The sequence below is a fragment of the Trichosurus vulpecula genome, chromosome 3 (assembly GCF_011100635.1).
Source record: "Trichosurus vulpecula isolate mTriVul1 chromosome 3, mTriVul1.pri, whole genome shotgun sequence".
Taxonomy (NCBI): Eukaryota; Metazoa; Chordata; class Mammalia; order Diprotodontia; family Phalangeridae; genus Trichosurus; species Trichosurus vulpecula.
In genome coordinates this window covers 369,001,327-369,028,345 of record NC_050575.1, presented here as the reverse complement: position 1 = coordinate 369,028,345, position 27,019 = coordinate 369,001,327, and the positions used below count along the sequence as shown (strand labels likewise).

Here is a 27,019-nt window from a genome sequence, read left to right as displayed (position 1 = left end):
GTATAGCAGGTTTGATGATCCCTGTATTATATATATATATATATATATATATATATATATATATATATATGTACACACATACATATATATGTATACATGTACACACACATATACACACATATATACATGCATGTATGTGTGTACATATCTATAGCTATATCTATCTATATATGTATGTATACATAAATGTGATATATATGTATGTATTGTGTGTCTCTATACACACACACACACACACACACACACACACACACACACACACATATATATATATATATATATATACATACATACACACACACACACACATATATGTATGAAACTGGACCTCTGAAAGAGGAAGGACAAAGTCATGCAGGGATTAAGTCACAGAACTGAAACTGATTTACACCTAAACTCTGCTAACAACATTCAGGGCTCTTTTCACTACATTACACAAAACTTGTTTACCACTTTGTTAATCATTCCAGGGGAGGGGAGAGGAGAAGACTTCCTATGGAATTTGACTGCAATCTCTTCTCCAATTCTGGATGCTGTGCTGTCTTCTGAAGTTATTAACACAAGGATTATTAGGCACGACCTTGTGTGCAATTTCTACAAGCAACTAGGGGCTTCTCCAAATAGTTGAGCTAGACTTTGAGATGAATTTTAAATGGACTACTTTTTCCTTCAAGTTCGTTCTGTTGTATAATCTAGTAATATTATGACATCCTTACCTCTGATCTTACTAAAAGGCTGTATTTATAGCTGAATTTATAAATTCTTATGACTCAGCCCATAAAATCTGTCATGAATTGGTACTTGAAAAAATGAGAAAAATATACCTGCCTCTGTTAAAGCCATGAAAGGGGCAATTAAAACCAATATGTCATGTCCCTCCTCTACTTGTTTATACATTTAAATTGTCTCTCTGTCAAGGAAAAGCTAAAATTTCATTGAATTGGGGATGATGAAATAATGTAAATAGATAATCAGTTTTTTCATCTGTAAAGACTGATATCACAGGGTTATTGTAAGAATCAGTGATAACTATTTCAAGAATCCACATTTTTATCTGGCAGATACTATATTATTGGCTAACTACATGCCAATGATACTGACTACTTAAGTAAGAAATGTCATCTATACTAATCCGATAGAAATGTCCTCCTTTAAATTTATCTATGACAAAGTCTAGAAGATTAACTCTAGGGTGTCCTGATAAACTTTCCGGCTTGAGAGCACCTACCAAAGCTTGTCTTTAGATAGATTTGCATGTGAGAGCTCTGGGTATCCTCTCCAACATGGTCAGGCATTGGAACAGGTCATTTCAGGGGAATTATTCTTACAAATAATAATGATGATGATTATAATAGATCATTTCTATGCTATGCTTTAAACTTACAAAGTGCTTTCCTCACAACAATCCTATGAGGGAAAGTGTATGTTTTATTGCCATTTTAAAGATCTGGACACGGAGGGGTAAGCATGATTAAGCATGGTCACATGCAGTGCAAGTACAAGCCAGGGTCAAAAATAACACTTTGTAAATTTTAAAGCAAATATAAGTCATTATTTTCCCCCTTTCTTTTGTATCTCTAGTGCTTAATATAATGCCTGACACATTTGTTGTTGTTATTGTGTCTTTGTTACTCTGTGACTCCATTTGATGTTTTCTTGGCAGAGATACTGGAGTGGTTTGCCATTCCTTCTCCAGCTTATTTTACACATGAGAAAACTGAGGCAATTTATGACTTGCCTGGGGTCACACGGCTAGTAAGTTTTTGAGGTGAGATTTGAACTCAGGAAGATGAGTTTTTCTGACTCAAAGCCCTGTACTTTATCCACTGCCCCACCTGGCTGCCTCCATCTGGCATATAATAGATAATTAATGAATACTTCTTGACTTGACCTATTATTAGCCCCATTATCTTATTTTTCTAATCTCCAGCGCAGCAATCCAGCTCTGGCTCAGTGGGCATTCTTCAGGGTTGACCAGACAGACACAGACCCCAGCATGCTGCTTTCTACTCCTCTTCATGCAATGCTGACTCCATGGTCTTCCTTCCCCACTTACCATGCCCCTGCCCTACCCTCATCCCACCTCTAACTCTGGGCACAGTTATCTAATCAACTATATAATTCCTAGAAAGGACATAGTAATAAATTACCCTTAGTTTTCAGTAACTAGCCCTGAGACTTTTCAGATAAAACATGTCTCCTTGACCTTCATTTCCTTATACATGTTGCCTTTGCTAATTGGAATGAAAGCTGTTTGAAGACAGGACTATTTTGCTTTTTTGGTATTTGTATCCACAATTCTTGGCATAATGCTGAGCACAGACTATTCACTGAATAAATGGTTTTTCATTGATTAATATAATAATGATAACAATAATCAATTAATTATTACATTATTATAATCAATTGTAATTAATAACCATATCATTATTATATAATGAGCAGTATGATGAAATGAAAGGACATTAGACTTAGAGTGAGAAGATGTGGTTCTCTTTTTGTGTGTGACTGCTTATATAGGTGACAACCTCTCTGGATCCCCAGTTTCCCCATCTATAAAATGCTTCACTAACCACCCTGTGGGACTTTCATAAGGAAAACACTTTGTAAACTTTAACAATCTGAAGGAATGTGAACTATATTAATGAGCGCAGCAGCATCCTCTTCCTCACAGGGAAATACTGGAAGCTTTAAGGGGTTAGGAACTGGAGAGAGGGAAATCTGATGAGAAAAATTCCTTTGCCAAAGAAAATCAGTATCTTCTCTGCAACTTAGAGTCTCGGAGAGTTGCCTGGGGCATTGAGAGTGAGGGACATGACCTAGATCACATGATCAGTGTCTGTCAGATGTTGAACTAAACCCAAGTTTTCCTATCTCTGTAGCTGTTCTTCATTCACTACTTTATGCTGACTCTGTCATCAGAAAAGACATATCAATGTGAGGTGTTGCTTTTGCTGCCATTTTAATATTTTGTCTGCATTATGTTTTTGAATCCAGATGTTTCTAGATAGGTACTGACTGCCACCAAAATAAATATCCAAACAAATAGACAGACATAGAGATAGATGATAGACAGATAGACATAGATAGATAGATACATACATACATATAAAATAGATAAGTACAAAGATAGATGACAAATACAAAGATAGACATAGAGAGATAGAGAGATAGATGATAGATAGATAGATAGATAGAAAATACATAATAAGTACAAAGATAGATAATAAATACAAAGATAGACCTAGAGAGATAGATGATAGATAGACAGATAGATTGAATAAATAATGGAATTTTTAGAATAAACAATAGTTAATAATATTTCTTAGCACAATGTTGTAGATTTAGAATTAATATACTGCATTTCTAATCCCTTCCTTAGGTCCTCATGTCATTTGGGAAACTGCCATCTACATGTGTGTACATATATGCCCATCTATATGTATACATGCATCTTGTTCCCTTTACGATATCAGCACTGTAGCAATTTTTTTAAAAAAAAAATCAGATTCCAAAGTTGGCTTGCAGTTGTATTAATGATGCATGAGGTGGGAAAGAATAGCTGATCCTCCACACCTATCTTTGCTCTGCAGTAGTCACCCTCAGTGCTGTACTAATGTGTGCTTTGTCAGGAAAATATACAGATCTGTTGCCTAGTCCTCCCCAGGAACAGTGTCTATCCTAACAAGTTGCCATTCTTTTGAGAAAAGGCTTTCCTCCTCCCTTCTCTAAGACAAGTAATTTAAGCTGAAATTATTCATAATTCATCCCATCATGGTTAGGAATTGCTGAGCACACTGTGAATGCATCTCTTTATTGACTTGAGTACCCAAGAAAAAAACCCTTTATAGACTTCCATATAACTTCTCAGTGGGATTGTGTAAACTTCTGCAAGTGTTGTTGCAAATCAGTGTCTGAGCTGTCTTAATGGCTAAACTGTCAACAAATTGGAAAGTTTAATTTCTCAGTTACATTTTTTTTTCTGAAGGAGTACGTTAATAAGTTACTTCCTGACAATAAGACCTCAGAAAAACTCACCAAAAGATTGTGTGCCTATTATGGGGCAATGGTGCTATATGGTGGCCAAAAATAAAATTAAACCATCTTAGGTGCATTAAGACAAGGGAGGAAGGAAAGAAAGAAGAAAGGAAGAGGGAAGGGAAAGAAAGGAAAAGAGAAGGAAGGGACAAAGGAACAAAGGAAAGAAGGAATGAAAGGAAGGAGGGGGGGAGGGATGAAGAAAGAAAGGAAGAAAAGGAAGAAGGGAGGGAGGGTGTGAGAGAGAAGGGGGAAAGAAGGAGAGAGACAAGGAGAGAAGGAAAGAGAGAAGAAAGGAAGGAGAAAAGAAGAAAGGGAGAAAAGAAGGAAACAATCTTGTGTACCTACTATGTGCCAGGCATGGTGCTAAACTCTTTACAAGTATTACCTGATTTAATCCTCACAAAGACACATCCATCCAACTCACATTTATTAAGTACCTACTATGTATAAGGCACTACGTTAGACTCTCTGGATACAAGATAAACAAAAGTCCCTGTCCTCTAGTGACTGGCATGTTATTGTTGGGACATAACTTGTAAAAATATAAAAAAAAAAGTTATACAGATTCATGTGTTCTCAGGCATACAACATCTATCTATCTCTCTATCTATCTATCTATAGATAGATATAGAATATATCTAAATAGAATATCTTGATAATTTGAGGAAGAGAAAACACTAATACCTAGGAGATCAGGAAAACAAAAAACATAACCAATGAGAGCTGTCATATAAGCTGAGACTTGAAAAAAAACTAAGGGTACTGTGAGGTGGAGATGTGGAGGGATTATACTCTACAGTTTGGGTAGAGAGGATAGAGGCTGGTAATGAAATGCTGATTTTAGGGAATAGTAAGTAATCTAGTTTTGTTCTAATATTGGGTGTGTGAAAGAGAACAATGTGAGATAACTCTAGAAAGGTGGTCTGGAACCAGACTAGGAAGGACTTCAAATGTTAAGCTGAAGAGTCTGTTGAGACAAAAGAGAGACGCTGAGGGTTCTTAAACAGAGAGTAGCATCAGATTTTATCTTCACTTCTAGACAGTACTTTGAGAAGTTGAAAGATGTTCAGAGGTGTGCTATGAGCATGGTGATGGGGCTATAGATTAAGACACATGAGAATCAAGTGGGGAATGTTTAGCCTTAGGGGAGGGCAAGATAATTGCATTCAGATATTTTAAGGATTGTCCTGTAGAAGAGCAATTAGACTGTGTTTGGCTCCACAGTATAGAACCAGAAGCCATTGGTGGAAGTTATAGAGAAGTAGATTTTAGATTGCTATAAATCAAAATCTTCTAACAGTTACAGTTGTCTAAATATGTGATAGGTTGACTTGGAAGGTAATGAGTTCTCCATCTCTAGAGGTCTTCAAATAGAGTCTTGATTTCTGTGAGGTAGAGATCTTGCAGAAGTGGCTGCTGTGTTCCACTAAACATCAAAATAAATTATCAATTTCTCAGAACCTGTGATTCTATGAACACTCTCTCATGGGTACATTTAACTTTCAATCAGAAAAATTTAGTCCCAACACTAGATTTCTTGTTAATCTGCCTAAGCATATGTAGAATGCAAATGGAGGCCCACCAGGATACCAGGCTGCTGTCTGAGAATTGAATGGTATCAATTCTTGCTTCCTAAAATCTTTTACTAGTGAACGGGGAATCATTTATTACATCTCCCCAACCCCCTAAGGGCCCAGGCAGAAACACATAATATATTCTGGGGGAAGGGAGGAGAAGGCATTCTCTGATAAATAGAAGTTCTTTGGCAAGGCACCTATTTCCAGGACTGCTATCAATAATCATGAAGCCCATCCTACTTTGGGGTTGCATGTACTGTGCTACAATCATTAGCAGTTGCTAAGAAATACTATATAAGCTGTCCAATAAACTTGATGGATTGTCTAATTAACTCTTCATCAGCATCCGTTTTTAAAGATGCTACCTACTGAACCTGATGGCACTTTATGACCTTCATGTTGAGTATACAGCTAATTACTCCTTGGACAATAATTATTAAGTTTCTTAAGTCTCAGTCAGTCATTTCGTCTTGTAAATGATTAGGCCACTGAGCCTCTCAATTCATTTGGCTTCATAACTATGGTTCTCAGAGGATTACTTAAAGCCTGCTACAATATGTACAATTCATATAAACATATTTAAGTAGATTACAAAGATGTCCATTTTGTAGGTTTTCCATTGATCGGCACACTGACCTTGAGAGACAGTTCAACATTAATGCAGAAGATGGGAGGATAACATTGGCAACACCCCTCGACCGAGAGACGAGTATGTGGCACAACATAACGATCATAGCTACTGAAATTAGTAAGTGTCTGGGTTTGTCCATTCTTTTTATTCGATTTTGCCTCATTTCTGATATTGATCAAATGAAGTCAGTCCCTAGATGAGATTTCTTAGGGGAGAAGGAAAGGAAGGTTTACATTCTGCTTCTACGAAGGGAAGATCCATACAGATGAAATCATAGATTCATCAAATTATCCAAGGAATGATTTAATGAAGGATGGTCCCTTTCAAATATATCTCTAGGTAAATGGTGCCTAGCCCTTGTTTGTGTTTTGTCTAACAACTTATAAAGGAAATGGCTTTTTATGTGGGTCAATGGAAGTTTCATTATTAAAATTCTATAACTAGATTGTCCAGAGAAGGGAATGAGGGAAGCATAAGATATCCTTCTTTTGGAGGAAACACTTCCCCAATCCCTCACTCCTCCACCCCCCACCCCATTCCAGAGTATATCTTCTATGTCTTCAGAAACAGAAAATTCTTTTATCTGCCAGAGAGCTGTGTTGAAGCAGTGAATCAAGCTTCCTACAAATAAAGAATAAGGTGATACTTGACACAAACATTAATTCCTCCCTGGAAAAGGGCAAACAAGTCTCAACACAAATCTGTAGATAAGGATGTAAATGCAGAATTAGCCATGCATGATCTAAGCCATTAAAGGAAAGAGCACCAAGATCAGTAACCAAAGACAAGAGAAAGCCTAATGTGCATTTAAAATGGCTTGTAAATAGGTTTGACTTGTTTTGATTATTGGTGCCACTTTATAACATCTATTTTCTGAAATCTAGGAGAAGGTCTAGGGAAATAATTTTAGGAAATGACATTGTATTTGAATTGAGTGACTATTTAAAACCCCACTAAGTAACAGAGCCCCCCAGAAAGGCAGGAAAATAAAGAGAATGGAGGGTATACTCTATGAAGAAGGGGTTAAAATTGCTTCAAGAGTGGCATCTCATCAGTCAAAAGGTTTAGACAAATGAAATTAAGCTAAAAAAATAGATGTTAGGAAAGTTCATCTGTTATCTCATAATGAGAATGGAGAAGCTGTTCCTCATCCTCTTGTGTCAAATTCACTTAACGGAGGCTAAGATGGTTGTACTGTAGGCATTCCCCAAGTACTTAAGCAGTAATAGATCTAGTCTGCCATCACAGTAAATGTGTAAATCTCATTACTGCAACTGGGAGTTAGATGCACATGTGTTAACAGTAGATTAGGCTTCTAAAGTTGTTACATCCCTAATGGAGCTGCTAAGGAGGTAACCCACTTTTCCTAAGCCCCCAGTGCACACCTTATATTATTCCTACTGTTAGTCATTTGCTCTATTTTAATTACCATTGACCTGATATGAATAAAATGACCAGGATTTTAATATTATAATTTCATTACTTATAAATATCTTCTCTTAGATGTGAGGATAATAAGACTGGGAGACATTATGCAGGCGCCTTATTGCCATTTTCATTTTTGAAAGTGAAGTTGGACAAATAAGCAATTAACTTTTTAAAAGAGCATTTATTAAGCAATTTATGTATGCCAGGCACTGTGTTAAGCAATGAGGGGGGAATACAAGATGAATTGCATAATCCCTGTCCTCATGAAGTTTACAGTATGGGGGAAATAAGTCATAAGCCCATGAAAATGCAATTAATGTAGTGTGTAATAAGGTTCCAGAAGATGTCATAAACAATTGACAATACAGCACTTCAGGAAAAGAGATCATTTCTAGCTGAAGCAGTAAGAATAAATGTGGGATTTAAACTGGAGTCAGAAAAAAACTTAGGATTTTTCCCCTACTCTGTTAAAAAGTTGAAATGACTGCCTATTATCTTTGAGACAAGTTATAGACTCCTTCCCTCAGCATTTATAGCCCCTATAATATCAATCAGTCAATAAACACTAAGCACCTACTACATTCCAGGCACTGTGCTAAGCACTGGGCATATAAAAAGAGGCAAAAGACAGTTTATGCCCTCATGGAGCTTATAATCTAATGGAGGCGATAATAAGTAAACAAATATACACAAAGCAACCTATATGCAAAAAAGAAAGAAAGAATTAACAGAGGGAAGGCAATAGAATTAAGAGGGTTTGGGAAGATTAAAAGATAGCTCCCTTCTACCTTTCTAGACTTAAAAGTACTTCTAGATGCTAGGCATTATTATTATCTCTTTGAGCATGCTACATTTCAACCAGGCTGGCCTTCTTGCTTACCTGTGGGTTTAGCCTTCTCCTTGTTTCCTTCAGGTCTTTACATAGAAGTTTTCCTTTTTTGTTTGTTTATTTTGTTTTTGTTTTCCCCTATGTCTGAAATACTCTCTCACTTCTGCCTCATAATCTCTGTTTTCTAGCAAAGCTTAACTCAGATACCACTTGCTACCCAGATCTGTTTTTGTTCCCTCTATTTGTTAATGCTCTCTCCTTCTTCAGATTAGGTTATGTTGACTTCTTGATTTACCTGGTGTAGAATATGAACTCCTAGAAACAAAGCATTTTTTTTGGTTTGTGTGTGTATGTATGTGTGTATACACACACACATATACATAAATATAAATGTGTATTTTTATATGTATTTTCTTGTATATATTTTTGTTTTTATGTCTCCACCACTTGATACAGTGCCTGGTACATGGCAGGGACTTAACAAATGTTTGTTGAACTGTAATGAATTGTTGAATTGAGGAAAGACCTTGTGGAACAGAACAGTAGGAGCAAAAATACACACAAATAAGAATCAGAGATTTCTAGAATGTTACTGCTGGAAGGTACCTTGCACATCATTTAGTCCAACCCTCTCCTTTCAAAGACAAAGAAAGTGAGGTCCAAATAAGAGAGAACGTGATTAGTTCCAGAAGCTGTTACTAAATAATGGCAGAAGCAGGATCAGAAGAAAGGTTTCCATGCCATCCTCTTCCAGGGTAAATTCTTAGTACATAAAGAGAATCTTAGCTCGAATGGAGGGTTCCACTATATGGATATGGTGAGAGACAAGGCTAGCAAGACAGCCTTGAACCTGATTGTGGAATGCTTTAAATTGTAGGCTAAAGAGTTTGGATTTTATCATATAGGTGGTGAGGGGCTGTGATGTCTGAGGTGGCCAGAGTTGTCCTGTAGAAAGATTAACCTCAGAGAGGCAACCACAATGAAATAGAAGGAACATTGTGCTAGGAGCAGGGGTTATGTGTTCCAGTATCAACTCTGTTAATAATTAACTTGGGCAAGTCACTTCACTTACCTCCTCTGGGATTCAGTTTTCTCATCTATAAAATGGTACCATAGGACCAGCTTATCTTTAGGGTTGTTTCCATCCCTATAAGACAATAAAAGTAAAAATTCTACAAATAATTATTAAATATCTCCCATACATGACTCTAGAGATAAAAAAGACAAATATGAAATAATTCCCACTGTCATGGAGATTCCACGGTACTTGATGGATTTTGCATGCAGACAAGTAGGTAAATTCAAAGCATCTATAAAATAATGTGAAGTAATTTTAAAAGGGGATTCTAATAAGTGGAGAAGGGATATCAGGAAAGGCCATATTTAGGAGATGACACCTGAGGGTTTTTTTTTTTTGCTTGAATAGCTTCTGTAAGACGGAGATGAGTACAGCTAGATGATTCTATTAGCTGTGAAGAGAATGGATTGAAAGTGGGAAAGACTAGAGGCAGGGAGATTATTTAGATGGTAGCAGTGAGAATAGAAAGGGAGAAGCAGATAGGAGAGACATGATGAAGTAAGAATCCTTACTATTTGGTGTTTGGTTGGCTATAGATGGTTAAGGAAATGGAAGAGTCAAACAGACTCCAAGATTTTGAGCCTGAGGGACTGGAATCGTGGTGGTACCATTAACAGAAAGCAAGCTATGACTGGTCACCAGAATTAGTTTCTAAACAGGAGGCACATAATTGACCATTAAATTAAACTCCCCTGTGTTAGAGATAATGCATTACTATGGGCAACTACTGTGCGTTGAACACATTATTGCAAATAATGCTTTCTTGTTAATTACTGCTAAATCTAGTAGGCAAATGCCAATTTGATAGCCCTCAAGGAATCTTTGCTATTGGCATCGAGCCTGGATGACAGAATTATTGTTTTCATCCAAACCAGGCTACATGGAAAGAAAGATACCACTTGCGTGAGCTAATAACTCATGCTTAGTATTCAATTCACCATGTAAACTGGGCCCTGGATTTTCAAGGGAGCTGATTACCTTCTAGATACTTTCAGGATGAGATTAATCAGAAAGCAGTCCTTCCAGGAAGGTTCCTCTAATAAGTTATTAGCCCTTTTGTTTGTTTGTTTGTTTGTTTGTTTTCCCCAAGACTATCCTATGCCTTTCACATTGCTCTGGGGGTATAAGATTCACTGATTGTATAAATCCTAGAATCTCAGAGCTCAAAGGGAGTTCAGAGGTCACCCTATCCTTACTTGAATTTGGAAGCCCATCCATACCATGTGCATTAAGTCATCATCCTGCCCTTGCCTGAAAAGATTGACTTATAGGATCTTAGTATCATAGATTTAGAGTTGGAAGAGAACTTAGAGGTCGTCAACCTCCTCGTTTTACAGTTGAGAAAGCAGAAACCCAGGTCAGAGGGCTAGTAGGTGTCTGAGGCAGGATGCAAACGTAGGTTTCCCTAACTTTAAATCTGAACCTCTACGTGCTACACCATGGATGGCCATATTGTCCATAGATAGCAAACTGTCTCTTGAGGACCCCAATCTTGGATAGTACTAGATTAGCAAACTCTGCCCCAGATTGAGCTGAAATGTACCTTTCTGTAAATTCCACCTGCTTTTTCTAGTTGTACCCTCTGGAGCCAGGCAAGATATAGCCTAACTCTCTGTCCATCCAGAGTAGAAGAAGTCATACATTCTAATAGTGATCTTTAAGACACGAAGATGAGAAAGGCAGAATTCGCATTGATGTAGGGAAAAGCTTCTAAATAATGAAAGCTATTCAAAAATGGAATAAGCTGCCCTAGGAGGTACTGGATTTTCCTGGAGGTCTTGAAGAAAAGACTTCACATCTACCTGTTGGAGCTGTTATAAAAGGGATTCCTGTAGAAGTATGGCCTGATTTAAATGTCCTGCAAGGCCTCTTCCCACTCTGAAGTTCTGTGATTATTTGATACGGTGAAGATAAGAAACTAAAAAACAACAACAGCCATGAACTGTGTTTTGCTGCTGGATACAAAGGCTGAAAGGCAAGAAGGTTGTTTGTTTGTTTTAAACCACATTATACTTAACTTTATGTTTATTTCTACATAAGATTGGAGGAGTGAGAACTCAAAAGCATCTACAGCTAGGTGGTTCAGTGGATAGAACACTTTGCCTGGAGTCAGGAAGAACTGAGTTCAAATCTAACCTTGGAACTAACTACGTGACCCTTGGTGATTAATTTCTGCCTGCCTCAGTTTCATCAGATGTAAAATAGGGATTATAATAGCATCTACCTCCCATGATTGTTGTAAGGATCAAATGAAATACTATTTGTAAAAGGCTTAGCACAGTGCCTGGCACACAGGAGATCTTTAATAAATCCTCATTCCCTCCCCTTACTAAAAGCCTGTAGAGTGATTGAATAAGGAATTGATGGCTGGCACTTCATGTCAATATTTGAATTGGGTTGAGGAACAGAAGGAAACCTTAGTTTAATAAGGTTCACTCTCCTCTTCAGTAAAACTCTCAGGCAGACAGACACACTTGGGTTTTAAAATGATTCTTTCCTGAGCAATTGAACATTGCCCTTCTGGGGCAGAGACTAGCGTGCTCTCCTTGTTAGGAAATTGTGGGGCAGTGACTGTACTCTCAGGGAAGTATCCCCACAGAATGTTAAACAACCTGGGGAGTCAGAGGCTATTAGAAAGGTGCCTTCAGAGAGAAGCCTGAAGTCCCTTCTCTCTTTCCCCAAGGGGTCAGGCTTCTTCTGATTGAGGAACCTCTATTCCCCATCCCTTCCTAGAGACAGACCCTGAATAATGCCAGCACACACCTCATTACCCAACAAGCCAGTTTATCACTGAATCTGATCTGTATTGAGCAAGCAGAAGCCGCTTATAAAGAGCCAGGGAGAAAGAAACTTAAACCACATCTCTTTTCCTGACTAGTGAAATCCCTAATCCCAAGCACAGGTGTGAAAAATGAAAAAAAAAATGCCACTTGTACTTTACCAACTCCCCACTTGCCTTCCTTTGCTTTCCCTATGGTCCAACCCTTGGGCATTCCTAACACATACTTCTGCCAAGTGCTGGGTCAGGTTGTCATTTTCCCCTTAACTGGACATTTACATTTGGAAGAGCTTCAGCCCCATATCACATTCGCATGACTTAGGAGCCTCAGATATGATGGGGCTGTTTCTAGGTGCCCCCATCAGTGACTGCTACATTTCCGGACATTTCTTGCCCATCTAGAATCATGTGTCACCATATACCTAATACATAAACCAGTGACCCAGGGCTTCTGATGCAGTGACTTAAACCTAAACCGAGAGTGAGGAGATCAAGGTCTGAATCTCAGCTTGGCTATTTACCATCGGCATTATTAACTTTTCATGATCAGTTTCCTTCTCTGGATTGCAGTTCTATCCCCTAAGTCCCCTTCTGGCTCTACTAATCTGGGATTCTAACCTAAAGGCAGTGTGATATAATGTAAAGAACCTTGGAATGAAAGAATACTGGAACTAGAGTAAGGAGACTTGTCTCTGAATTCTAACACTATTGCTTGCCTATGAGACCTTAGAATAGTCATTTTAGCTCTCTAGAGCTATATTATTTCATCTATTAAGTTGGTGGGGGGAGGTGTCACTCCTCCTATGTTTTCAAAGGTCTTTCCTAGCCTAAATCACAAGACCCTGTCATTGATCGTTCCCATGTCTACCAACTCCATCTACTCTACAGAAGTGGAATAAAGGAAGAAAGAGAAGGACTTTTAGGGGAATTCCTAAAGTTGTTCAACCTCTGAACCAGAAAAACACTTTAAGGTTCTCCAAACTACCACCCCTTTGCCAAGATCTGTCTAGGGTATCTAAGACCAATGGATAAGCTGTCTTTAAATGTCTTGGCATGAGTTTCCTACTTTAATCACAAATTGATGCTTTGGTGCTTCATCTTGACACAAGAGACAACCATGACAGGTAGTACAAGTGTTATTAAGTCCATTTTACAGATGAGGAAACTAAGGTGACAGAAGGTAAGGTGATCTGCTTAAGCAAATATAATATATATTAATATATTATATTATCATATGTTATAATATATTAATAATATTTCATATCTAATATGTGAGTATACACACACATATATGTATACATATGCATGTACATATACACATGCATATGTACATACATACGTATATATTTGCAGATTGTTAATTCTATGTAATTTAAAATCTTAGAGAATTATCAGGGAGTAATGAGAGATTGAATGACTTTCCCAGCATAACACAACTAGTATCAGAACTTATTTGGTTCAACTCAGGATTTCAATACAGGTCTTTCTGACTCCAAAGTCGACTTTCTTTCTGTTACATTCTTCTGCCTATGTATTGATACCTACCACATAACAAACAGACCTTGTAACAGTTTTGGAACTTCTGATAAGTGACAATCTTTTTATTAACTAATGCTATATGCCTGGGGCTGTTGATAGATGATAAATTGCCCAGGTCAGGAATTCTTTGAGAACATGCTGGTCTTGCTGTGTTTTGCCTTGGCCAGACCACACATGCAGTACCATGCCCGATTCTAGATGTGACACTCTGAGAAAAAAAAAATAAATGGATAACCTGACATTTCCAGAGAAGGGTTTCAAGGATTGTAATGCCTTATAAAGTTCACTTGGGAAAATATTCTATGGAAAATAGAGAATAGAATGTATAAGGGGAAACATGGTCCCTGTTTTCAAATATTTGAAGACTTTTTCTGGGAAAGAGGGTTTTAATTTGTTCTACTTGTCTTTAGAGGGCAGAAATGAACTGGCAGATTAGAAATAGGAGGGCAAATTTTGACTCAGTAGAGAGGTTGGGGGAATCCAGACAATTAGGGCTGTACAAAAATGTGATGAGTTGCCTTAGTATGTATGTTATGAGTTACTCATCACGGGAGTTATTCAAGCAGTAGATGATTACTCAAATATGTTGTGAGAGATTCATTTCGATCATGATTTGGCTAAGGGTGGGACTAAGGAATCACTGAGGGCCCTTCTAACTTTGACTGTGATTCTGTGACTTCTGTTGGGGAAATGAATTTTACTGTTGAAGCAAGTTTGCCTGTGTGAGCACTCCTCCTGGAAATAGGAATTTTGAACCCCCTCCCCCACATTCCTAAAAATAAGATTAAGAAAAATTAATGAGTGAATACAATTGCGAATTGAATGTACCAGCCACCCACTGAGGTAAATCAGTCTGCTGGATGGAGCCCATCGGGATGGTGTTCAAGTGCACCTCACCAGCCAGCATATTGTAATCAAGAAACATGAGTTTAATTACAGGCTGGGGTGGGGGGGTGGGGTCTGGGAATTAAATATGGGCTAAAAGGAAAAAGACTGAATTGGATTCTTCCCTTACCTTATCTAGCAGGTTATGCAGCATCAAGACAGCTGCCTTGTCTCCACAATCTTGCTTCGAGAAAAGAATTTCTGTGCTCCCTAAAGAAGATCTGTCTTGGGGAAGAGAATTCTATTTAAGTATTTTTTTTTTTGCTTAAATAAGCCCCATCATTAGGTTTTATGTTAGGCACAGTATCCAAATCTCTTCACTCGCACTTATCAGGGCGACTATGGAAATAAAAATACCCATACTGAGCAAGCATTTGATTTCCTGCTGAACTGTTTTTCACATTTCCAATATAATTATGTTACAGTTTCAATGAAACAAAGAGTGAATTCCACAGAGTACCATAGAAACCCACATTTGTTTATTTAAGAGGGAATATAAAAAGCAACTAAGATAGAAAGTAATGTGCCGGGTGACTTGTCACAGAAAATAATGTTTTAATTTTTTTTTTCTGAAAATAGGAGACTTTTTGGAAATGGTCTTAGACATATTAAAGAGACAGGGACTTGACCTTCCTGGGATGTTAACAGAGGCATGAGTACATTGGGGGTAGAGGTAGAGGTAGACAAAGTAATGAAAAGATTAATAGCAGAAATGCGGAGTGGCCATGCCTTTTCCTTCCTCACTGGGCCACATCATCTAACCCTGATTCGTCATCTATGAAAGAGGGTCCAATGTTATAAGGAATGAAATGAGGACCTTGTAAGAGATTGCCAGTTTTAAGCTCAGAATGAAGCTGCAGTGTATATATAACTATGTATGTATGTGCATGCATACATATATAAACATACATGTGTGTGTATTCTATACATTACAGTGGTCATCCCATCACCAAAAGGGCAGGCTGACAGGCACGGGGAGACTGGCACATATCTCTCCAGGACCCAGCATGATGTTACTTCCTTTTCCAAGTATTTTCACTATGGCATTTGTTTGATCCTCACATTACCCATTAAGTGGGTAAAACAAATTATTACTAGTATTCACTTTTTCACAGAGGAAGAAACTGAAGTTCAGAGAAGTTATGTGATTTACCCAAGATCTCATAGCTAATAAATGAGTGAGCTAGGACTAGGATTCAGGTTTCCTAATTTCTATTCCAGTGTTCTTTCCAAAGATCAAATAAAATTAATGTCCTTAAAGTCTCCTGAAGATTCTATGTTCTAAAAGCTAAAATATTCTTGCATTTTAGGTTTCATATTCTAGGTTCTGATATGATATGGTAGTTAGAGTATTGGAATTGGAGTCACAAAGATCTGGGTTCCAATCTCTCTACAGATACATTAATTCTGTAACCCTAGTCAAGCCCCTTAACCTATAACAACTTTGGTTTCCCCATCTGTAAATTGAGGATAACAGCAGCACTTTCTCATGAGTTGTAGGGAGAATCCAATGAGAGAATGTATCTAAAGTGTCTGGGAAACCTCTCTGATACAGTATATTTTATATTTGAAGGCTTCACTTATGCCCAACATTCTGGATATCATTCTGTGTTGGGAAGGATGCATGATACAATGGAAAAGAAAGCCGGGTTTGGAGTGAGAAGATCTGGGTATAGAACCTGGATCTTTTACTAATTATTCGTGTGACCTTTGGTAAGTCATGTATTCTCCATTTCCTCATTCAAAAATGAAGGAGTTGGACTAGATGACCTCTAAGCTTCCTTCTAAGTCTATGATTCTTTGAGTCTATGTTCTGAGGTCCCTTTCAGTTTTGGAATATTTTATGTTCTCCACGCATAAAAATCACAGCTCCAGACCACTTAGACTCTCTTAATCATTCATTCATTCCTCTATTTATCTTTTTATCTGTTCACTTATTTATTTAGTTGTTCTTCTGTCATGTCTGACTCTTCATGACTTCATTTGGGCTTTTCTTGGCAGAGATACTGGAGTGGTTTGCCATTTCCTTCTCCAACTCATTTTCCAGATGAGGAAACTAAGGCAAACAGGGTTAAGTGGCTTGCCCAGGGTCATATGGCTCACAAGTGTCTGAGGCCAGATTTAAACTCATGAAGATGGATCTTCCTGATTCCAGGCCTGGTGTTCTATCCACAATGCCAATACTCTCTTATGTCTCCCCCCCACCCTCATTTTTTTTTTTCTTTGCTTTAAAGCTCTTAGTAATCTAAAGAGGACAGTGACTCAAAAGTAATGCCTTAGTAATGCCATTTCAGCTATTGATATAGATTCCCATTTAGTCTGACATTGTTCATTCAATCACTCACTCAGTCACCATTTGTTGAACACCTACTACGTACAAAATATTTTTTGTCTGTAGGCATCTTATAAAATGCCAATTGTTTTTACACCAGTGAGGCTTTTGGATACCTGTGAGATAAACAAGAGACTACTCATTTCATGAGTTGATAATCATAATATACTTGGCTAATGTCAATATTTTACGATGTATTAACAACAGATTGATAGGAGCAATAAATGTTACAACAAAAATAATAATAGATGGCATCTGTTGGGCACAAAGCCCATCATACCCCATCTTGTCAATTGATGGTATTCCCACACTCTCTGTGAACAGTATCACCCACGTAAAACAGGCAGAGAAACTTGCCAAAAATATCCCTACAGTGGCAGCAAGTTCCTTTTGAAAATGACAAAAGGATTCCTAAACATAATCCTCTTTCCCATCTCCACCCCTAGATGATCTATATGTTAACTTGGACCATAGCTGCTATTCCTTATTTTGGCAAGTGTCCCTTCAGATATGCTCATGTTGGAGATTGTTTTACACCAGTGATGACCATGATACAAAGTCAAGTAAATAAGCACTTATTAAGCATTTACTGTGTGCCAGGCACTGTGTTAAGTGCTTGGAATACAAATATATACACAAATATATACACAAAAGAAAGACAGTCGCTGCCCTCAAGAAGCTTTCAGTACAATGAGGGAGTATAACACATGAAAGGGAACTAAGAAGTAAGGGGGAGGGAGAAGAAACCCTCTTGGGATCATGGTGAAGTCTGAAAAAATGAAGGATATCTGGTTTAGGTCCTTCCTCAAAATGGAGATTCAAGGAGAAGTAACTCATGGGAGAAGAGTCAGAAGGAGAAGGAAGCTGACACATGGTGGTGAAGTCTGGAGAAAAATCCAGGATATCTCTAAAGGAAAGCCCCACCTATGTCAAATGAGAGTAAATACAAGCTAGCTAGGCACTCAAGAAATGCTCTCTTTTAGGCAATCCAGTTATACAGAACTAAGTCTTATCATTTATGAATACACTGTCCATAGTGTGGCAAAATATTCATTGACAAAATCAAAATGGACAGCTATGGCAAATCAGTATCATATGGATTCATAGTGCCCCAATGCTAGTATCTCTCAATGGCACTTACAGTATGATGGATCTACAAAGCCCTGGGAAGAATTATGTTGTGGATATCCTTTGTACTGGCTTAAGAGATTTCTTTTAGGGGAGGTGGTTTGCTGGAAGAAGTTTCTGCTTAATTCATTTGACTATGGCCCTCAGTCTTAAGATATGGAGAAGAATACAGGCTGTCTTCTACAAATATGGATTGACAAGAACACTTAAGAAATCCTTTGAGCTAGCTACAGACCATCAGCAAAAAAAGTTCTGTCCTTTCAAGACATTGCTTAATAGAATCTTCTACTTCTATTCCACAGGACGTTTATATGGTGATGGCTGAGAGCATTAAAAAGAGGTGTATATGTGCCCTCTCAGAGTCAGATCTCCTTTTCCTCTTGGGTTCCTTTTTGCCCTGGAGTGCACAAGTGGCCCTCTATTGCTATCTCCTCCATGTAACATTCAGATTGAAAGAATGGACCTATATATCAGCCTCTGTCCTTTGTATTTCCCTATAGTTGAATTAGCAATGAACATGAGCTTGAGCTTGGACAGATTTTGGGAGATAGTGGAGGGTAGAAGTGACTGGTATACTATGGTCCATAGCGTCATGACATGTCAGACATGATTGAATAACTGAACCACAAAAATAAACAGTAGACTTCTCTTTCCCTTTTCCAGGAGACTAGATCATACCTAAGAAGAACCTGAGAAGCTCATCTTGTTTTTTTCATAATAAACTACTTGGTCATGTGTCAAAGAGAATATTCCCCTAACTTCAGCAAGAAAACACAAGTCATGTTTGTAGACTTTGAGACCTGTCCTCCACTCCATCAGGTGTGTTAACTAGGATGGGCAAAGCCAAGCTTTGCCTACCTCTTGTTATTCCAGGTCCTTTTAGCTCAGTGAAGGCCAGTGGTACCCTACAGATATGGTTACTGAGGCAGGTATAGAGGCCAGGACCCTTTGAAGTCAAAGTCGGCTTTGGCTTCTACCCACCCACTGACCCAACCCTCAGCTTGTAGAAGAAAAGACTATGGAGATAAAACACTACAAATCTGCATAACAGAATTAGAAAGTGTCAGAGGCGGGAAGGGATTATTTTGTCCAACACTTTCATTTAGCAGATGGGGAAATGGAGGTGTATTATAAGAAAGATCTCCACTGAAGTTCCCCAAGTAAATGACTGAATAGAAAATTCTGGTAGAAGTCTCTGTGTTTCTTCACATCTTGTTTCCCCATCTTTAAAATCTATTCTCATCTCACTTCTACCTCTTAGAAGGCATAGCTTGTTACAAGGCTTACCTGTAATAGCATCTTTTATACTAGGCATTTTCAGGACATACAGTTTGCCCCAAGGTCCTAGTGCCCAACTCAAACCTAGAAATTTATTTATATATTTTATATTTCCTTATTTGGTTACATATTGTTTTTGCCATAGAAAAATGTTTTCCCCTTACCACCTTAACACAGTGCCTTCCACAGAGCAGGCATTTGAATTATGATTGACTAACCAACTGAGCATAGGTAGCAGGAAGCCACAATGGATATCATGGTGAATAGAGTTGCCAGACCTAAAGTTAGGAATACGTGGATTCAAATCTGGCCTTAGACACATTTACTATGTGACTCTGGACAAATCACTTAATCTCCACCTGCCTCAGTTTCCTCAGTTGTAAAAGAGGGGTCAAAATAGCACCTATCTCATAGGGTTGTTATGAAGAGCAAATAAGATAATACTTGCAAGGTGCTTAGCACATAACAGATGCTTAAAAATGTTTTTTTTCCCTTCCCCATCCTGTCCTCTCCTATTCTTACCACCCTCAAGAAGATAAACTCTATGAAGGCAGGGAATATTTTGTTTTAGTCTTTGTAGTCCAACAATGAAGACAGTACATGGAACATGCACCTAAATAAAACCTTGTTGAATTGACCTGAAATTTGAACTCAGGTCTTCTGACTCAAAATGCTGAGTTACATCTACTAAGCAGAAAAGTCAAACAAAACTCCTGAATGCTGCTGGGAAATGTTTAATAAAATATATTTTAAAATGCAACAGAATGTATATGATGTCAATTTGTTGTTTTCTTAAGTCAAACTGCCTGTAGAGATACATTTCCTTCCTTTTCTTTTTTGGAGGTAATAGGAGTTAAGTGATTTGCTCAGCGTCACACAGCTAGTAAGTATCTGAGTTGGGATGTGAACTCAGGTCCTCCTGACTCCATAGCTGGTGTTCTTTCCACTGTACCACCTACCTGCCCTGCAGTGGTAGATTTCTATTTGAGTTCTACACCATTGTACCATAGCAAGTATGAGACTTTTTCTAAGGAAGACATTTATTATTTGTGATATAGTGGAAAGGACATTGGACCTGAGTTTAAATCCAAGCTCTGTAAATGCCTCACCAGACAACCTTGGGAAAGTCATTTCTTTTCTTTTCTGGGCTTTCATTATTATGTCATCTGTAAAATGGGAGGATTGGATTAGATCATTGATAAATTCCATTTGAACTCTAAACATCCTATATTTCTATTTACTCTATCATTCCTTGTTTCTATCCTTTTTTCTAACCTCTTCCTCCCCTTTATGGAAAATTTACCTTATTTTCCCAAAGGAGTACTGATCCTCCAAAGGTTTTGACAGTATTTGAAAACACAGAAACTGGTGCCATACGTGAGAATAAATGAGATAGCTTTCTTGAGGACAGTTAAGGCTATTAAAAAAAACAAATATCCACCATATTTCTAGAGGATTTTTTCAGTCAAATCATTAGAAATGATCTCAAGAGCCATATTCCCTCAATTTCTGCCCCTCTGGACAGATTTGCCTATAACAACTTTCTTCACCAGGGGTTCTTAATCTTTATTTGCGTTGCACACCCCTTTGGCAGAATGGTGAACTCCATACAATGTTTTAAAATTCATAAAATCAAACACAAAGGGTTACAAAGGAAACTGATCATACGGTTATAAATACGGTTATAAAATATGTTTAAAAAAGTCAAATTAACCTCTTGTCTACGTGTGCCAAAACATGTAAATAAATAGGAAATTTTAGTTAATCATCTGATATTTCTTTTATATGCTGGAAATCACTTGGATATTTTGACACATCTATATAGTTGACTTAGCCTCTTATGTTCCCCCTGAATATTTTGTAATGAAGTAGACAAGCCAAATTCTCCAGACCTGCAGGTCATCTTCTAGAGCTCCAGGAGTTGGCAAACTGTGGCCCACTGCCTGTTTTTGTGCCGGCTTATGTAAGAGCTGCTGGCTTTTGGCCTGAAGGCTCTAGTTTGCTGATCTTTGCTCCAGTCAAGTTAAAATATCTCCTCTTTAATCTGGGCATTTGGGGAATTGGCGACAATCTGAGGTGACAGCTATGATCATTTGGCCAGATATCAAGGTTATTCCCCTCCTTCTGATTTCACTCCTCATTTTTAATATTTATTTAATAATTTTCCTAAGTTCTTTATTATCTCCTGATCCAGAGCCCCAATTAAACACTATGCTTTTCTAACAAAAGGCTTTTTTCTCCTTCAAATTACATTTCTTTGTACACTCTCATATCTGCCTTATCATTCCTAAAACTCAGAAGGGTCATAGTTCTACTAAAAATTTCATCTGAAGAATCCAATTCATTTCATAATGACGATGATCTCTTCCTTTATCCAGCTTAAAGCTCTTTACACATATTTCATTAATCCTCACAGCATCTTTCTGAAGTAACTAAAGGGCAGGTATTATTAGAACCATTTTTCAACAGCAGAAATCGAGACAAAATGAGGGAAGAAATCATTTTCCTAATGTTGCAATAAGAGATTGACCAAAGCTCTCTGCCGTTTCTGTGCCCATGTTGCCTCAAAGTATTACAAACATTAGTTCATTCATCCTCAGAGCATCATTTTGAAGGTTTCTTTTGTTTCTTTCAAATTTTACAATGGAAAATATTATGGTTGTATCTTCAAAGATAGAGAAAAGTCCAAATTAAGGTATTTGTCAAGGACACAAGCTTCTTGACCACTCCTACCCTCTCTCCCCCCACTTCTTAGGCTCTTTAAAACACAACTTTTATATTAAAAATCTCTCTGCTTTTCTTCAAATTGTGAACAGCAAGCTTTCCTTTTCCTTTGCCATCCTCATGTGTATATTTGGCAAATGCTCTTATAGAATGTAAGCTACTTGAGGGAAGGGATGTTTTCTTTTTACCTGTGCACCTTCCCTGCCTGATGGGCTACTCCTCCCACAGTATTTTATGAAGAAACATTCTTTGAGTTTAATTTGCCTCAAAAACAAGACACCACGAAGACTGAGGTGATGTAAAGAGTTTTGTGTCATAATCAAAATTGCATCCAATTTAATCTGACACCTGTTCAAAGTCATGCGTAATCATCTTAAGTAGTAAATAGATGGGGGGAATACTTTTGTAGACAACTTCATGGGGACATTTAGGGAAGGACAATAGTGTCAGGAGAAAACTAAAAGGCTAAAGATGGATATCCTGACCTGAGGTATGGGAACTTTTTTTAAACACATATTTTGATAAATATATTTTGATATAATTGGTTTCCTTTGTAATGTTATATGTTTTATTTTATGCTTTTAAAACCTTATTCTGAGAAGGGGGCCATATGCTTCAACAGCCTCTCAGCAAGGTCCATGACACACCCAAAGATAACCAGTGATAGAAAGGACCAAGAACAAAGGATCCCAGATGGGTGCTGGCCCCTCGCTCCTTGTAGACGTGCCCGCTGCCCTACTCCCTCCCCCCACAAACACATGCTATTTATTAAAGGAGGAGTACGTCAATTTCTCTAATCCTAAAACAGGATTTCCTTGTACAAACTCTCTTCTGAAATGGGGAGGCACCTTGAACCCTCTCCATATGTCAGATTTAGAATCTAACTCCATTTGATAACATCCTCCGCCTTGTTCTCCCATAGTTTATTTATAAAAGAAAGTTGTAGCAAACTTTTGTCATGTTCCTTCAGTCACTAATACAGGCATACCACAGAGGAGAGAGTAGAACTCAGAAGGTCTTGTCAAGGATCTGCCTGTAAGTTGACCTTGTGACAAAGTCATCATCACCCAGCTGTCTGGTGTCCTATATGCCTGAAACCTCAGGCAGCTTGTTGCACAGTCCAGTGAACAAATGTTTCCTTAGGGTTGTGAACAAAGCTGTTCAGAGAACTAGACTCCCCAGAACTGTACTGTTTTGTCTCAAAAAAGATCTTGTCTAGATCACTTGTTCTTCTTCCTTCCAACACACTTTTGCAATAATCTATGGTTCACTTTAAAGAAGAGGAGAGCAGAGGTCTGGATTCATACTACTTTTATCGGCTGCCACCAGGCAGTCTGGGAGTAGTGTAGAAGCTAGTGTTCTCTTCATGGCTCTTCCCTGAAGTTGCTGCTATGCCATCTCACAGCCCAGCTACCCTGCTTCCTTGATGGAGATGAGATCTTCAAAAGAAAAGCCTCGGAATTCTATGGAGAAATATCAGGTGCTCATGGGATTATCTTACTTTGGACAAGGAGCTTAGCAGGAACTATGCATGGCATCAACTATCTGAATCTTTCAGACAAAGTGGAGTTTAGATCAGAATAGTAATGAACATTGATAATCAATTCTCCACTTTATTTTGTGTGCACAGACATAACCCCCATCATTTCTGAGAATTCTCTGACTCACATTGAATCCCATTCTTTTCCGTACCATGGAGAACCATTTCCCAGTGTTGTATTAACACTTGTGCCTTAAAGAAAGAAAAGCATTATGAGGAAGAAAAGAAAAGGGAAAAACATAATCGATAAGGTCTGTATGATCCCACTGGAATTAAGACCTAGACACAAAAAGTTAAGTGATTTTTATGCTGTCATTTCAATTATAAGAATTCACACAAAAAGTTAAATGATTACTATGCTGTCATTTGAATTGCTAGAATGCAAACCATATCATTTTCTACTTAGATATTTCTGAAGAAATGAAGTTAGAAAGACAAACATGCAAAAAACCAAACTCAGCTTGGAAAAAACATATAGGATCCTTTTGAAAGCTGAACCAATACTTCATGAGATAAGTGCTAGTTAATGTTTCTTTCATAGGAAGACATCAGTGGGAGGACAAAGGGGAAGGAACTATTGTATTTGGATAGCTGATCCCCAAATTTAACAATATACAGTTTAATAGGATCCATGGGACTTAATCGAGACTCGACTAGGGTAGGGAAAGTGAGACTTTGATTCAGGTGACTGCAATTTATAGGGAAATCTCCAGAATATCCAGTACTTCAACAGCATAGAAACAATTGACCATAGTTCCTACTTAGCTAGCTAAAAATAGGAAAACAGAAGGTGGAGTTCCTTGCCTCCATGGCTATACCCAGGTGAACTCCTTGCTATTCTACATCTACCCTAATTTTCCCATTTTTTTGTTCCTGGGGAAAGTCCCATAGCATCCTAAAACTTCATCTTCCTTCTCCTCAATGGAATTGAGGGTCTTTCTGCCAATGGAATTGAGGGTGAATGTTGTGCTTCTTGCCCTGGTCTTAACAATTATACCTTTGATTCAATGCTATCTATCCAGGGTTGTGAGAACAAGTAGAATCATACATCTCAGCCCCCACATGTAATAAATGGCATTCTGTTTTACAGACTTTGGAGACAAGAACTAGCAAAGGAAATGGTAACTAACATTAAACTGAATAACTTTGGCATTAGTCCTTGGGTTCATCTGTAAAATAGGAATGATATTTGTATAATTACATGACACGACTGTTGTAAGGATAGTACTTCCTACAACTTAAAATGCAACAAAAATGTGATGATAATGAAGATGAGGAGGAGGTAGATTATCCCACTTCCCTCCATATGACATCTAAGCTTAAGCTGGCAGACACGGTCATCCTGGCATTAAAAGGAAATGAATCAAAATGTAGATTCTGTCAGGTTATATCTAATTAACATACAGTGTAGTGTTCTGAGAGACACAGTGGACTAGAGAATGGATTCTTTTAATAGATGCGAAAGCCTAGACAAGTAAAATGGTTACATTCCCTTCAATATCAAAAGGAATGTTAATACTTGAGAATTTTACAGCTAATTAAATATTTCCATCTTTGTACTAGAAAGAACACTGAATTTAGTTAGAAGATGAGATTTGAAGTCTCAGCTTTACCGTTTCCTAGTTTTATGACTAGTTTGAAAACCACTCCTTTCCCTGATCCTCAGTTTCCTCAGGTGTAAAATGAGGTATCCTCTTCTAATTCTAAGAATCTACTATTATATCTTATTTGATCTTTATAACTACATTACCACAAGTGATCCTAATATTGTTTTAATTTAAAATACATTTATTGTATATGCATCTATATTTATTTTAAAACATTAAATAAATCTAATTTTCTTACTCAATTAAAAGCATAGTTTTTTTTCCTTCTTTTTTATTTAATATTTTTAGTTTGCAGCATTGATTTTTACAAGAGTTTGAATTACGAGTTTTCTCCCCATTTCTACCCTTCCCCCCTCCAAGATGGCATATATTATGGTTACCCCATTCCCAGTCAACCCTCCCTTCTGTCACTCCACTTCCCCCCATCCCCTTTTCCCTTACTTTCTTGTAGGGCAAGATAGATTTCTATGCCCCATTGCCTGTATATCTTATTTCCTAGTTGATTGCAAAAACTTTTTTTTTGAACATCTGTCTTTAAAACACTGAGTTCCAAATTCTCTACCCTCTTCCCTCCCCACCCACCCTCACAAAGAAGGCAAGCAATTCAATATAGGCCACATGTGTGTCATTATGTAAAACCCTTCCACAATACTCATGTTGTGAAAGACTATATTTTGCTCCTTCCTATCCTATCCCCCTTTATCCAATTTTCTCCCTTGACCCTGTCCCTTTTCCAAAGTGTTTGTTTTTGGTTGCCTCCTCCCCCTATCTGCCCTCCCTTCTATCTTCTCCCCTTTTTTATCTCTTTCCTCCTTCTTTCCTGTGGGATAAGATACCCAATTGAGTGCGTATGGTATTCCCTTCTCAGGTCAAATCCTATGAGACCAAGATTCACTCATTCCCCCTCACCTGCCCCCTCTTCCCTCCCAACAAGAACTGATTTTTCTTGCCACTTTTATGTGAGATAATTTACCCCATTCTATCTCTCCCTTTCTCCCTCTCTCAATATATCTCATCCCTTAAACTGATTTTATTTTTTTAGATATCATCCCTTCATATTCAACTCACCCTGTGCCCTCTGTCTATGTGTGTGTGTGTGTGTGTGTGTGTGTGTGTGTGTGTATATATATATTTATGTATGTGTGTGTATTCCCTTCATCTACCCTAATACTGAGGTGTCATGAATTATACACATCATCTTTCCATGTAGGAATGTAAACAAAATAGTTTAACTTTAGTAAGTCCCTTCTGATTTCTCTTTTTTGTTTACCTTTTCATGCTTCTCTTGATTCTTGTGTTTGAAAGTCAAATTTTCTATTCAGCTCTGGTCTTTTCACTGAGAAAGCTTGAAAGTCAACTATTTTATTGAAAGTCCATATTTTGCCTTGGAGCACGATATTCAGTTTTTCTGGGAAGGTGATTCTTGGTTTTAATCCTAGCTCCGTTGACCTCCAGAATATCATATTCCAAGCCCTTCGATCCCTTAATGTAGAAGCTGCTAGATCTTGTGTTATCCTGATTGTGTTTTCACAATACTCAAATGGTTTCTTTCTGGCTGCTTGCAGTATTTTCTCCTTGATCTGGAAGCTCTGGAATTTGGTGACAAAATTCCTAGGATTTTTC

At 37.8% G+C, this 27,019-nt stretch overlaps 1 protein-coding gene across 1 annotated transcript in view; it reads left to right on the top strand.

Moving 5' to 3' along the window:
* Positions 1-27,019, top strand: part of CDH8 (cadherin 8) — a 365,426-nt gene that overhangs the window by 180,904 nt on the left and 157,503 nt on the right. The window contains exon 7 of the mRNA XM_036750041.1: positions 6,230-6,366. Coding sequence (XP_036605936.1) covers positions 6,230-6,366 — 137 coding nt within the window. The remainder of the gene's footprint in view (positions 1-6,229; positions 6,367-27,019) is intronic.